The sequence below is a fragment of the Eleginops maclovinus genome, chromosome 1 (genome assembly GCF_036324505.1).
Source record: "Eleginops maclovinus isolate JMC-PN-2008 ecotype Puerto Natales chromosome 1, JC_Emac_rtc_rv5, whole genome shotgun sequence".
Lineage (NCBI taxonomy): Eukaryota > Metazoa > Chordata > Actinopteri > Perciformes > Eleginopidae > Eleginops > Eleginops maclovinus.
Genome location: NC_086349.1, coordinates 15,076,441 through 15,091,545, shown reverse-complemented (window position 1 = coordinate 15,091,545; position 15,105 = coordinate 15,076,441). Strand labels below are relative to the sequence as shown.

Sequence of the window (15,105 nt, the reverse complement as noted above, 5' to 3'; positions counted from 1 at the left end):
AACCGCATTTATTTATTTTTATGATAAAGCATATTGGCAATAACAAATACAGTACAAAAGAATGCTCTTCAGAAATCGGTCATCATCAAACTAGCCTACTAAACATTTCGCAAGTCTTTTAACAGTGTCACAACATACTTATAGATAATGCATGGCACCAAAGAACTCATGTAGCCTATAACACCATTTTGTTAAGGAAATTGAATCTTTTAAAATGTTCTAATTTGTGAAAAAGTTTGATATGATTGGTCACTCATCATGGCATATTTGACATACATTTGCTGTCCAGTGACTTGCAAGCCCATGGGCTGGGCACTGTATGGTAAAAGACAATCAAATAAACACATCAATTGAGCAAACATACACACAGGTACAGCAGTCAGGTCAACTTTATAAGTCTCAACAGACACTTGGAAGTAAACACCACATGTTTCCCTTTATTTTGTGGTTATATTTACTGCCTCACAGTTGGTTTCATAAACATTTATATATCGCATAAAACTGTGAAATGTTGGACAGGTGTATTTCTTTTATCACTTGAATCTTTTAAAGTTTGCTGGATGTCATGCTTTTTTCTGAAAATCGAAATAACCCAGATTTATTGCAGGAAGTAACATCAACTCGTACTATGTGTCCCAGTCCACATTATTAGGTACGTACAGCATCTGGCTTGATGAACAGTCTGCTGTGCCAGTAGTCCGGGTTGTCAAATGAAGAGTTACTGCCAGGTTCCCCCATGCCAGCACACACCTTGATGTATCCCCCGATCCCTGCACACCTGCCACTGCCCATCTCTTCAGATACATTTCTCCCCTTCACTGGGAGGTTCTGGTAGTCTGCCTGCTCCCACCCACTGGGCACCGCTCCAAATGTGGTCATCTCCTCATACTCCTCCACCATTTCTCCCCCAGCTGTGAGCACATCTGTCCTGGGCATGAATGTACCGCTCGTATTTCCCTGAAGTGCAGGTTGTTTATTTACGTTATAATCCTCCTCTTCCTCTTCCTCTTCCTCTTCAAGCTCCTTTTTCAACACCTCCACTGTTTGGTCGGATGACTCTGCTGCACTCTTTGCAGATGTTTGACTCCCACGTCTCTCGCATGATTGATTCTGTGCCTCCGTAGAATCAGATCGCCTAATGTCCATGTATTCATACCTGCCTACTCCTTGGGCTGCCTCTGCGTGGTCCTCCGCAGCTCTGATGCCATTATCAGAGGAAACCGCAAGCTGATTTTTCTCCATGGAGTCTCCTTCCTCTGCAATTCCTGCTTCACAATCCTCATCTACTCTCTTACTTGTCACAGCTGAGACTTGTGTCAGAGTTTCAACATTTGTTGCGTTCTCTACAGGTAATGGATTCATGAAGGTCGGTGAGTGTAAAGGTGAGTTTTTTTGACAAACAGCAACAGAAGGGGTTTCTGCTGGTAAAAAGACACTGCTGTTTGAGCAGGAATGAGCACTTGACTCTTTGCTCATTATTTCATACTCCAGGGAGGGATTTACCACCACAAGAGACAGATCATTCTTGAGTCTTGAGTTTCTTCTCCCAGAATGACACGCTCCGACTGTGAGCCAGGACAGAATATGTAAAAGTAAAAGGTCAGGGGGAAGAAGTCTTGATTATTAATTGTTAAATAATACAATAATTTACTTACTTTTAATAATATCAAGCAGATAGTAATAGCATGCTGATAGTTTACCTCTTTCAGGGGTAACAGGTGATGCAGCCAGGACATAGCCAAAGCTGTCCACCTCCTCCTCTTCCTCTGCCGTCCACACCTTATAAGAGGAAGGACTTGATGCTGTTGAGAGTTTCCTGTTCCGGCTGATTGACATACGAGGAGTTCCCCTCTCGGAGCCGAACCTGGCCCTGTGAAGTTTCCCGCTCTGTGAACCTTCCTCTCGCGGCACTGTCTCTCTGCCACTCCCCCTGAACTCTGACCTCTCCGGCAGCGTCCGCACCGAGCTTAGTCGAGACCTCTGAAGCCACAACTGAAAAAGAAAACCAAAGACTTGAATTGATGCAGCAGCTAGTACAGATCAATAGCATTATTTTCAAATGAGACCAGTGGGACCAGAATGATACATTTAGTCTTACTTCCTGAGGCCATGACCTTATTGCAGAGCTGGGTTATAATATTGATTTTTAACAGGACTATCGGCAAAGTGTAGCAGTAATGCTGATTGAAGAAAAACCTGTTTAAAGTTACAGCTAAATATATCTATTAACTGCAGCAGTAGAAGGAGTACCCAGGCCTTTTATTAACATTAGAAGCCATTTTTTATATTATCGAGTAGCTTTGGAAATTCACCATGGGATCAATCACCCACAAATGTGATAGATTTGGTTTTATCATTAATCTTAATCTATATCTCCAGAGTAACGTAAGCTTTCAGATACATTTAGTGAAATATACAATAACTGCTGTGTGTATGACTGTGTGAGTCTGCATCACCTGACGGATGCTGTCCACAGGGCTGGGCGTCATCGGCAGGTATCCGACAGGTCCGGCCTGAGAGGTACCGCTCTACAATTCAAGGAATAAAAAGTGTTAAGTGCTGGTTTCCTTTGCCTCTGAGCTACAGTCCCCAAAGAGTCTAGATAACAAATCTAAGGTGTATTTCATTACCCTGTAAGAATTAATCCGTGAACGGGACAAACTCCAGGATGGAGAGTGTTGCAGAGGAGGAGTTGTCAAACCGTCCTCCAGCCCCTCCTCGTCTTGGTCCTCCAAATCTGCATCTAGAAGGCCTCGCTCGGATTCCCTTCGATGGATCTCTACCGAGGCAGCCTCTTCCCCTTCCAACTATTCAATAACATGGAATTAAATAGTTTAAGATCTTAGTAAACAGCCAGTGAGACTAAGCTGTAGAATGAATGCAGATGACAGCCTTACCTTTATGACCAGGTATCTGGGTGGGTCTCTGGCCATGCGAGTGAAGTCACTGGCCAGCTCTTTGAAAGTCGGCCTAATGTTTTCATCAATCATCCAGCCTAAAGAAAGGTAATATATAAAAAAAGAAAGTACTTTATGATATTATCAGCAAGTTTCTTAATGTTTGTTTTGCATTGAACTTGTACCAATGCTTATACATGATTATTTATATGATTGATGTTTGGCAGTGAAATGTCATGGTAATAAAATTGAATGGAAACTTGATTTAATGTGTGTTTGTGGACACTGGGCCCACTCACATTTAACCATGACCATGTAGACGTCTATGGTACAGATGGTTGGCTGGGACAGTCGTTCGCCCTTCTCCAGCAGACTCGGCACCTCCTGAGGCGGCACGGATGTGTAAGGCTCCGCCCCAAATGACATCATCTCCCACACTGTCACCCCTGTCCGGGAAGAGAGAAGCCACATTTAAAAGCTCCCTGCCAAAAGGTTGTTTTATTGGTATGTACTGTATAACACTGCGCACAGTCACAGGGACACACAGCCTCTTACCATAACTCCAAACATCACTTTGATGAGTGTATCTTCGAAACAAAATGCTTTCCAGTGCCATCCATTTTATGGGTGTCTGGATTAAGACACAAATTTCAAAGTCAGACAGATGGCTTTGTTTATATCACTGGGGTTTAACAATTCAAAGCGTGTGCCGAACTGAATGAGTCATTACCACCTTGGTGTCAGTGAAGACATATTTCTTGTCGTCGGGATAAAGCAGGTCTGCTACGCTGTAGTCCGAGATCTGGACCTGGTAGTCGTTCTTCAGCAGGATGTTTCGGGCAGCCAGGTTCCTGTGGACCATGCAGTGCTCCTCCAGATAGTACATACCCTGAGACACAAACATACATGCCCTAAATATAATCTGGCATCTTATATTTAACATTTCGTTGTTCTAAAAAGTGTGTAATTTTCGGTGTACTCACCTTAGCTATCTGCACACACCAGTTGAGCAGGCGCTGGGGGTCCAGGCTGCTCTTGTGCTGCCTGATGTGCTCCAGTAAAGAGCCCTGGGAACTAAGCTGCGTCACCAGCTGCAGACAGGGACCGGGACAGATGCCCAGCAGCCTTACGATGTAGGGATGGTCCAGGCTGCCCATGGACAGCATATGCTACAACAAAGACCAAGGTGAAAAATCAAAGTTTACTTCATTGACAATTTTCAGATACTTATATTTTGTCTGTATTTTGAATGCAATTAAAATGTATTGCTATTTCTGTGATGGTATAACTTCTTTCAAGAAGCTTTCCTTCTCACATCAGTGATCTCATTAAATGTTTGTCGGCCTGAGCTGTCCTGGAGGATTTTGATTGCCACAGGAATCTTCACTGTCTCTCCCCCAGGAGTCCAAAAACCCTAAAACACAAAACAAATGTACAGAAGAAGTCTCAAATGAGTCTGTGAAGCTTAATGCTGTTTCAGATTAAAACTGTGTATCTATGAGTTTCGGTTAGTACATAAAAAATAATCACAAATGCAATATTTATGTTCCATAGCTATACATACACATGTAAAATAAGAATTTATACTGATAATCATCAACTAAGAAACATATTACCTAAAAACCAACAACGTATAGATTTGGTGGACATTAAAGCTGCACAATTAATGTGTTGAGTCATTTAACGTAATAAAGTAATGGCAAATCAGAGGATAAAATGTGTTTGAGCACAGAGAAAAAGATGATGATAAATACCTTGTGCACAGTGCCAAAAACTCCTGAGCCAAGGGCTTTGATTTTCTTCAGCTCTGAGGGCCTCAGGATGCGAGCATGAACCTTGGTACCTTTCTCTCCAGGACCCAGAGGCTCAAAGCTCTGCCAAAATAAAAATAATTGATTATTTCTCTCTCTCTGTAAACAAATACATGTAGTCAGGGAAGCTCATGGGGTTGAATGGTCTCACCTCTCCGCTCTCCAGGTATCTCCTCATGGCTCTCTTGCGCCGGATGGCCAGGCCTCGGTGGTACAGCACGCCCAGGAAAAACAACACCAGGCAGAAAATCAAACCAGCCGGGACGCCTAAAGCTATGCCTGTGATCTGACCACTGCAGAGTGGAGCAGAGAAAGATGAGGAGTGGATACAAGCGGAACATCAGAAACAGAGCTTCATATTTATATTCATAATCACTGAAAACTAATAAGTGGGAGAAGTCGTGGGTTAGAATTATTGCATGAAGAACAAATACCATCTAAAGTGTGTATTTTTTTGTCAAATCCTTAATAGTTTGCTACAATGTCCAGTGTACTTGTTCATTTTGTCCATTTTTAGGACACAACTTCTCAGTGATGAGGTCAAAGGTCACAGGCATAGATAAGCTCACTAACTTGTAGCACTCAAATTATGATCTTTAGGATTTATAGTAATGTTAAACCATGCAACTTTTAGAAAATTGAAAGAAGCATAGGACTTCATAGATCAGATTTGACCGTGGTCTGTAAAGTAGGGAAGATAATTTTTTGTATGAGTCCATGCGTCACATTGCAGTGTAGTGTTTCATATTCACCAGCAGGGGAAAACACTCACCTGCTAACTGCCAGCCTGGCTGCCTCTAAACAGTCATTCAGTCCTGGGCCTGAGCATCTATCATAGATAAACACATCATTGATTTATATATTGTTACACAGATGGACACATTAAAATACAAACATATACTTTGAGTCCGGTCTCACCCCTGTGTGCAGTTGTGGTGACATGGTTCACAGTGACCCTCCCTGTTTGGGTATTTGAAGATCAGTCCTTTCTGTCCATCGTTCACTCCAGTGGGACAAGAAGACATGCAGTACGGACCGTCTCGAAGGTTGGCACACGCCACACACATGTCTGCACCCTACATGAGTAAAATAACACACTGGGACATTTTAACCTGCAATGAACCAAAGTATACTGCAAGAAACTGCTTTGTGGAGTACTTATAGATTGATAATGATTTAGATCATTAGTTACTGCATATGATTTTAAATATAATGGGTAAAAAGTGGAAGAGATTGATGAAAAAAAAGTCTTAAAGGTGGAAAGCAACACACTTGACAGTATTTTGTTAAGATCTGTTGCAGATTTTACATTGGGTTGACGTGCTCAGGGCATCGAAAGTAGTTTGAGGGATCAAAATCAAATTTCTGTTCAGTAATTTACATGGGCATCTTTTCAAATGTTCGTCATATACATGGCAAACAGAAACTCTTCTCTAGTCAGTATTTATGTTACTGCATCAAGATTTTAGGTTTGGGTTCTGAGTTGGGGAGACAGTAAATCAAACTGAAATTGTATAAAAGGGGGGACAAAAATAGGATTTTGAGGGTTTGTGAGTGTGACATGACCCTGTATCACCAGTGGAAATTAGACCCTTGCACTGTCGTAGAGGTATAACCTCTAATAAACCTTTCCAAAAATAAATAATTCCCCCTAAAAACGTTATGAGTGTGTAAATATAATTCATACAAAGGCACTAAACCATAGTTTGCAATAAAAGAAAGTGATTACCGGTCCAGTACAGCTGGATTTCCCATTCTGAGGCTTACACTCAGGATGACAGGTGACACACTCGCCATCAGATCCGGCAAATTCCCTTGGACCTCTGGGGACACAATATATTTAAAATATATATACTCAAATTGATCTCACACAAAACAACATTGGTAAAGATATTACCACATACATCTACTGACCCAGTGTTAAAGTTACAGCTGCCCACACATGTGCAGCTTCGACTGAAGTTCCTACAGGAGAGACACTGGTCGGGTCCCGGGCCCCAGCATCCTGAGTCTGAACACAGAGGGTCACACACATGGCCCTCTGCAACTGCACAGAAAACCAGAGGTGGAAGAAATACTCAGACTCTGAACTTTGTGAAGTCAATGTAGGCCTGCAGTATCGTGGAGTATAGCATTGTGCACAGTGTAAAATAATTGTAGATTATAATCTATATATCAATCTGCTTTTTGACGAAGAAGTACATGTAAGAAGATTTTAATATAAAGTAGTAGAAGTTTGTCAAAGAGGAGCTAATTTTATCGATGAATAGTATAGCATTTTATCGTATCATATGTTTTCGTGTTAAAAGTACATTTAAGTATAGTAGACTTAAACGTTTAAAGTAATTTATGTCTAAAATGGAATTTAAGAACAGTACTTCAGAAAACTACAAAAAGAATGATGTTAGGAGATTTTTACAACCATAGTATAGCCTTTGTAGTATACAAATATGGAGATTAGTAAAAGTATATCGTTTTTTGCACAAAGAATAATAAGACATTAGTTCTTGTGTATTATTGTGTCTCGCCTCACCACACTCTGCCAGCGGCCGGTTGTTGTTGAGGTTGTTGACTCGAACTCTGCGGCCTCTGGACAGCTTTGTCCAGTTCACAGTGTGGTGGAAACAGAGGTTCTTATTCTGACTGATGTAAACACTGCCGTCACTGATCTCACGGAGAGAGCGCAGACCCAGTGAGGTAAGAGTGTGGAGGTGCATCACCATCAGAGAAAAACGCCTTGGGTGGGAAGTTGGATCAGGAAACAGACAAAAAGAAATCAGAGAAATAGAACATTTAAGTCAGCCAAGTACATATATAAAATATACATAGATATTTGAAGAACAGCTAATTAAAGAATTAGTGTCACGCTGCAGTTTGGATTACCGTGTTATAGGGATCACACACACACACACACACACACACACACACACACAAAAAAAAAACATGAGCCGTACCTGCACTCAACTGCAAAGCATAGAGAGAGATGATGGAAGTTAGAAAGTGTTAGCACGATGCTCAGGGCTCTCGTCATCAGGTGTTAACACAGAGCAGATTAAAGCAGATTATGAGGTGTAGATGTTGTGAGAGAGCAGTGATGACACATGCTGATGCAACACACTTCATGTCTAATACAGAGAGATATCACTTTAGGCAAGAACACGAAAATCACAGTCAGACTGAGGCATAAAGAACATTTATTGTAAGTCAAATTAAATCATTTTGGCTTTGATACCGTTAAGATAAAGGCTTTTTCCATACAGTATAGAACAAAATCTTGTTGACAGATCATTAGTCTTAATCTATTATACCCATTTTATTTTGGGAACTATTTCTGCTTGGTCTTCTTCAACTTACACAATAATTAACAAAAGTCTTAATGAATAAGCCTTACTTGTCGAGCGACCTCCCTTGAATGGTTGTGAGACTTGAGAAAACGGACAGGTCATTCAGTTCTTTGGGCCAAGACTGGATGTTTAGGATATCTTACAATCAAACACAGTGATGGCATTAAAACACAAGATCAATTAAGGTTTATACAATTGTTTTTGTGACTGCATATTGGCTGACAGCTCTAGCCATTGAGCTATCTGGCCGGCCAATGACAATATCTTAAGAGATAATTCCTTTTTCTTGGTATTTTTCTTCTACATGTATCCAAATCTAGTAATCCATTATGAACAACACCATTCTCCGCTGTATAAACAAACCTGTTATTTCTCTGACGGTGCGAAACACTTCTAACTTTTTGGCATCCAGCGGCGGTATTTTTTTAAAGTCATCCCTAAAAAGAATAAAAACGAGGTAAAATAAACAAGCTGTCTATACATCACTGCACTTTAAAATCCTTCAGGTAGGGCGAAGAAAAATTACCCAAGAATTCCCTGTGACCAGGAAGTGAAGGCTGCCCTGGATCTTGGTGCAGTTGATGAAGCTGTCGATGTTGCTGGAGTCCACCGTCTGCCTGTGTTCAGCGCCGGTGCCTTCACACACTACAGGGATGACCAAACACTGTCATTATCTCTGAGGACTGACAATAAACTCAGTAAAAAAGTAGAAAGTATTTATTAAGTGTAAACCTTTTGGACAGAGTCCACTGCAGAGCTCACACTGCTTCTGGCCTTCTCGCTCCACCTCCATCTTGCCTGGAGGACAAACGCTCACACAGGAGCTGTCGTCGACCACAAAATGTGCTACAAGGAGGAAGAAAAGAACCCATCATGATACAGGTTTGCAATATCAGGAAGGTTACCATATGTTTCAAAAGTAAAACATGTGGAGTATCAAACACTCACTGGGACACTGGGAGACACAGATGGACCCATACTGATACTTGGCATTCGGGTTGGTCTCCATTTGAAACGTCTGCTTGTTATAGATCAGAGTCTGGGGACACTGGGGCACACAGGCTCCAGAGTCGTTGAAATGACGACATGCCTACACAGGCACACACACAGACAATTACATCTAACAGAATGAGATGCGAGACCTATTTGAAAACATCGACATCTAATGATGAACATTGTAAGAGATCGGTAGGGCGGTATTCACAGTCCAAATTACACAAAAACAAAGATGGATGAACAAAATAAAGATTTATAACCCTAACATCAGAGAAAATCATGTTTCCAATGTATTTGTGAGCATATTAGCATACTAAAAGTTTGCCTTTACTCCAAGGCACAGCTGTCGCTATAGGCCTACAAACTCAGGATTCCAACGATAACTGCTTGTATTCACATGTTGTGTTGTCAAAAAAATAACCCAAACGATAACAAATATGGAAATATTCTTTCAATTATTATCTCTATTTGTTTTGGTTTATCAGCCGACTCAAATGTCAGATGAAACAAAAGAAGAGGGTTTTGAAAACATTCTGACTGCACAGCAGTACGTTGATTACAAAACACAAAGTGGGTTTAGCTTCCGAGAGAGCAATTGTCTGCAAGGGGATTTCCATACCACACTATGGTACACAGTATTACTGTAACAGAAACATGTAGATGCGTGGAAAATCCAGACTCGGCCCATAGTTTGTAACTGTAAAGTCCTTTAAAAAAGTGTGAATATATAACAGTAAAATAAAATGTTACTTTTAATAAAAGGGGTGAAGGAGTTTGAGGGAAAGCCTTATTTTCAGCTTCTTTTGTTACTGAAGAATAGAAAACATAAAGAGTATAGACAGCCTTTCTCTTCATGTGATCAAAGATGGAGTACTCACAAAACAGTCCATGTCCAGAGGGCCTTTACATCCCGCTGCACACTCTATGTGACAGCAATCCCTTGGGCTCGTCCCAAAACAACGGCCATTACACTGCGGAGCGCACACCGTCTTAGTCACTGAGACACACAGGAAAGACGGGTTGAACAGAGGTCAGATATGTGTGTGATTGTGTGTGTGTGTGTGTGTGTGTGTGTGTGTGTGTGTGTGTGTGTGTGTGTGTGTGTGTGTGTGTGTGTGTGTGTGTGTGTGTGTGTGTGTGTGTGTGTCACTGAAGAGAAGTAAGGAGGAGGAGAGAGAACAAACGCAGACACAGAATGAGGGACACGGAACAATTGGGCACTCACAGATCTGACACTGGTCCTTATTTGGCCCCCAGCAGTAATCTCCACAAGATTTGTGGCAGTGGCCTGAGATAGAGAGAAAGAGAGGCATTACGTAAGAAAGAAACCAACTAGAGATATTTTGGGGATGTGTGTAATAGGACTATTCCAACAACGACCTCTCTCTCCATTGTACTGGATGTCAATAGGAGCACTGTTGTCCCTAATGATATCTTGCCAGAAGATCCAGGGGCCATAACTCAGGTATTTGTTGTTGATAATCTTCACTCCTCCCTCCAGAATCTCTGTGAAGAAATAATGAGAAATGTATCACAAAGCGCGAGTAGACAGGATATGCTAAGCAGATGTTACAATGACACTTCAGATAGCTGCCCACATATTGAACATTTTGGTTGGAATATAACATATTTAGCTTCAATGCTTCAGTTTTATCTGTAAACCCTCTGTTACCTGTCAAATTTGCGAGTCCTAGCTGCCGCAGGCCGTTGGAGCCATCCTTGGGATAGTTTAAGAACACAGAGAGGGCAAATTGTCTCTCGTAAAGGCTGTTTCCTCTGATGACCCTTAGTTGGCCTAGAGGAATCTCTTGAAAATGGTTCATGGCAATAAGGACGTAGCCAGTCACCTCTCGGATTGTCTGGAGGAGAAAAAGAAGATCATACTTAAACATCTTGTACATATAAATCAGGAGAAACAAAAGGCAGAGAGGATTTTTACCTTAAGGTAGGAAAAGTCCCAGTTATTCTCAATCTGTGTGATCTCCAGGTTTCCCATGATGATCTCACAGCCATCATATCGGTCCTTAATCATATTGTACTGAATCTCCTGAGAACCTGTGGAGCTCAGTCCGTTCTGTGTACCGGGACACACCACTGACATACAAGAGAGACACATATTACTCTAAGTTTGACAAAGACAAGGAACACCCAAAGGTGGTTCAGGGACTAAGATCACTGTGGGTCAATGTATCACTTTTACTTCATTATGTTTGAGGACTGTTACACGGGTTTTGCATGCTAAGCCTACATATCCCATTTACTTTACATCACGGCTTATTAAATCTCAATCAATGTCCTTGAATTATTGCATTTTTTTTCCCTGTCTGATTTCCATTCACCTCATCAAATAATTGTGCAGACATATCAAGTGTGTTTTCGGTCACAGTTAATCTGCCATTGCAACATGATGCACTGCAATAAAATGTGTGCAATAAAAACACAGACTGTGGTGCTTTGCTTGATTAAAGCAAGGTTTTTCGAGATGTGGGGTTATTCTGTTTCTGCATTATTTATGGGCGTGGTTAGTCTTCCTGAATTGTGTCTGTGCTGCTGTATTGGCTGGAGAGTTTGAAGTGAAGCACAGTAAAACAGGCAGGCTGAAATTCTGGTACGTGAAGCAGGCCTGGGGCTGATGGAGTGGAGGCTGAGGGTCGAGAGAGAGGGGCTTTCTAGGACAAAGTTCCTCATTGTGATAAAGCTATAAATGTGGACAGTGTGTCCCACTGACTGAAGAGTGATGCAGTGACAGTGGCTCTGTGTGTGTGCATTTGCGTATGTATGTATGTATGTGTAAGTGTGTGTGTGTGTGTGTGTGTGTGTGTGTGTGTGTGTGTGTGTGTGTGTGTGTGTGTGTGTGTGTGTGTGTGTGTGTGTGTGTGTGTGTGTGTGTGTGTGTGTGTGTGTGTGTGTGTCTGCTTTGCTGAGATCATACCAACAGACAATGGGCTGTGTGTGAGTAGGGCTTTCTGGCAGAGGGAAGGGAAATATCGTGGACGGAAGGAGACATGCACACCATCTCGTACTGATCGACAGAAACTGTGGCACTGGCCCTTATGTGCAGAGATAAGGCACCTACCCACATTTCCTGACTTTGTTGAGAATATGCAAAGGTGTAAACCAGAATATTCCAGCAACCGTTAAAACATGTATCACTTCTATGAACAATCTTTTAGGCTGTTTCTTTATGGAAAAGTGCGTGTTGATAGATGACTGTAGCAAAATCCATATCTTCATGTACTTATTCATTAATGCATGGATCTCTAGAGGGACACAGCTTATCTAAGAGAGTTTCATTATAATTCAGACTTCTGACAGTTAAAAATCACTGATGAACATCTGCACAATCAAACCAACTATATAATCTTTGAATTAAACAACTACGATGTTTAACTTTAAGAGAAGAAAATTAATCATCTGCAGATTTTACAAATCAATATGACCACGACCGACTGTCCTCAGTAGCATTTTACAACTGGGGTCATTGCCATGAAGGCTATTTGGTCTCCACTGCAGCCAGTCATCACCAGCAGCATATGAAGTGGTGATATATTGCTGCTTTAAGAGCCTTGATTAGAGCCGGTAATAACAATAAAAAAGCTCTCAAGCAGGAGAGCACAGTGAGTACTGTGTGAGGATAGACAAGGGATACAAGAGATGGGTGGTAATAGTTTAGCAAATATAGACCCCTTAACCTCTGATGAATGTAGATTATATCCTAAATTAATAATTTGATCAACAACAAATCGTCTTTTTCTGAATTATCAAAACAGGCTCCACAAGTTTTCTGATAAGGAATTATAAATTATCCTACCTTCATGAGTCTGGGATGATGCTGTTTCTAGCCTCCATGATAATGACAAACACACTAATATGACTCCCCATGGGATCATCATGTTGATGTTGATTCTGTTTAGTTAGATTGCATCACACAGGTTTAGGTAGTCCTCCGAGTAGCCAAGGTTCTGTAGGAAAGTGTGGATGTATACAAAAAGAAAATGTTCAGGGCTCCCTCTCTGGAAGATGATAGACTAAAAATAAAAATAAAAAAAATAATCCAATATCATTAAATCAAAATGAAGCAGAAATGAAACTCTTTCTGTAAAACCTCGCACTAAACATCAGTAAGACCACATAAATCGCGCCAATTGCAAAACTGAAAACAACGAACAAGTGGCAGTTTATTTTGACGCTCGGCCCCCCCTCCCTAGAGGGACAAGTGATTGGCCAACAACCGAATGTATTGACCAATCAGAGGTCGGTCCGTCATTTTTTTTACAATCTGCTGCCTAAAGTGTTGCATTTAGCATCAAAACGGCTAACAACCTCTTAGATTAATGCAGAAGATTTATAAAGAGAGTGTTTCCTTTGCCTTCAACAAATAAAGTACCTCACAACGAACGCATTAGGAAAATATAAAGCTGAAAAAACATTTCAATGAATGCACTTTTACTTTTAGTACGCCAAAATGACTGCATTTGTATATAAACTAATGATGATATGCAGATTGTAACATGGCAAAAAAAAAAAAAATAAATCGTGTGATCCAAACTTTTTGCCATCCATGTGAACAACATGTCCCCTTCATGTGCAGTTATTTTGGTTTCATGTTGTCAGCTGCTGCCTGTGGAAGCAATGCTCTGGTCTCCCAGTAGCACCCAGTGCAGTGAGTGGCTGCACTGTTTCCTCTGTAAAGAGCAGTATTGTCCCCACAGCCCTGTCAACTGGTTAATCACTTCTTTGATGCGTATGGAGCGGCCTGTCACAATGGGCCACATTGTCAGATGGTCAAGTGACTTCTGAACCCAAAACAAGAAAATGCTTAATTTGAGAAAATGGTCCCAAAGCAGGCGAGATTCCTGAACATGGAGCTGCAATTGAAAAGGGGACGACTCACTAATGGATGGATAATCAGTAACTGATTCTGACACATGTACTGTTAATCTTGTTTTGTATGAGAAAAAGATAGAAGAACAGTTGCTTTTTGTTAGGAAGTATCCCATGTGGGAATTTAAAAAATAGTAAGACTATTCAATTATCATTATTATCTTGATTCAATGAACGTTTGATTGTAATGTTGATCTCTTGATCTGATATTTTCATAAAAGCACTATATAAAACAAAAATATGAGAAATAAAACCTTTTTTTACTGTGGCATGGTTTAAATTAACATTAATTATCCGTGCACCAGCCTGAAATATTAAAGGACATTTAAAGCTGTCCTCCACGATATGTTTTCTGTCCAGCAGGGGGAGACAGAGACAGAGGATTCAGAGATCATATATCAGATCTGCCTCAGGGCCTGGAGAGGAGGACTCTGGACCCTGTTTGCACCTACAATGATGGTTTTACATGAATATTCTTTGACCCCTACCAATAAATCTTTTATAAAAATCAACTGAGACTTTCCACTTGCCTCTGTAAAGATGCAAAACTTTGAACAACATTTTTCAGTATGTTGGAAAACATTTTCTCAACTTCATTCAATTAAATAACAGCTGTATGTGTGATTCTTCCAATCTTTCTCACATAAAAAGCCTATAGTAAAAATATCATAGTGGGAATCAAACAGTTACGTGTTCAGTGATTATTTTCACATTTTCTGATGTCAGAGCTAGGAAAGTAGCTTCAATAAAGGCCTGATGCTTCCATGGTTTCTGCAGTCTGGCAGTTTTGGATCGCCACCATGATGTCCGCCTGAGTGTCAGCCCTGGTGGCCCTGTCCCTTCCAAGGCGGGCTGTTGGGGTGACTGCTGTGGCCTTTTGCAGAAACCACTCCCTTCAGAGATTGATGAATTGATTGTGGGGCTGCTGCCAGTGTGTCTGTGCCCTGGGTGAAGGCGTCCCGGTTACGGGTGGGAATCCCAGCTATGGCATCCGCCCTGGGGCTACTATTGTGGTTATCCTGCAGGGGGCCCTGGGGGCTGGTGGCCCCGGGAGCAGCTCTGACCCACATACTGCTGTCACACCCCTGGAGACACAGCGGCAGTCTCCCCTACATAGCCCTCGGAATGGCCCAGACAAAATGACTCTCTGTGGAGCGCTACAATTCCACAGGG

The 15,105-nt window shown here is 41.4% G+C and overlaps 1 protein-coding gene across 1 annotated transcript; it reads right to left on the bottom strand.

Annotated features, from left to right (window-relative positions):
• Positions 1 to 12: 12 nt before the first annotated feature.
• On the bottom strand, positions 13 to 13,178 carry erbb3b (erb-b2 receptor tyrosine kinase 3b). The gene is given in 28 exon segments (XM_063893919.1): positions 13 to 1,565; positions 1,701 to 1,992; positions 2,457 to 2,528; positions 2,631 to 2,807; positions 2,898 to 2,995; positions 3,197 to 3,343; positions 3,453 to 3,528; positions 3,631 to 3,786; positions 3,881 to 4,066; positions 4,213 to 4,311; positions 4,652 to 4,771; positions 4,860 to 5,001; positions 5,481 to 5,537; positions 5,627 to 5,784; positions 6,438 to 6,531; positions 6,623 to 6,755; positions 7,242 to 7,444; positions 8,100 to 8,190; positions 8,416 to 8,489; positions 8,544 to 8,697; positions 8,785 to 8,898; positions 9,001 to 9,142; positions 9,927 to 10,045; positions 10,274 to 10,336; positions 10,429 to 10,554; positions 10,721 to 10,907; positions 10,988 to 11,142; positions 12,860 to 13,178. Coding segments are annotated over 28 exon segments (4,434 nt in total). The 5' UTR covers positions 12,942 to 13,178; the 3' UTR covers positions 13 to 648.
• Positions 13,179 to 15,105: the final 1,927 nt, after the last annotated feature.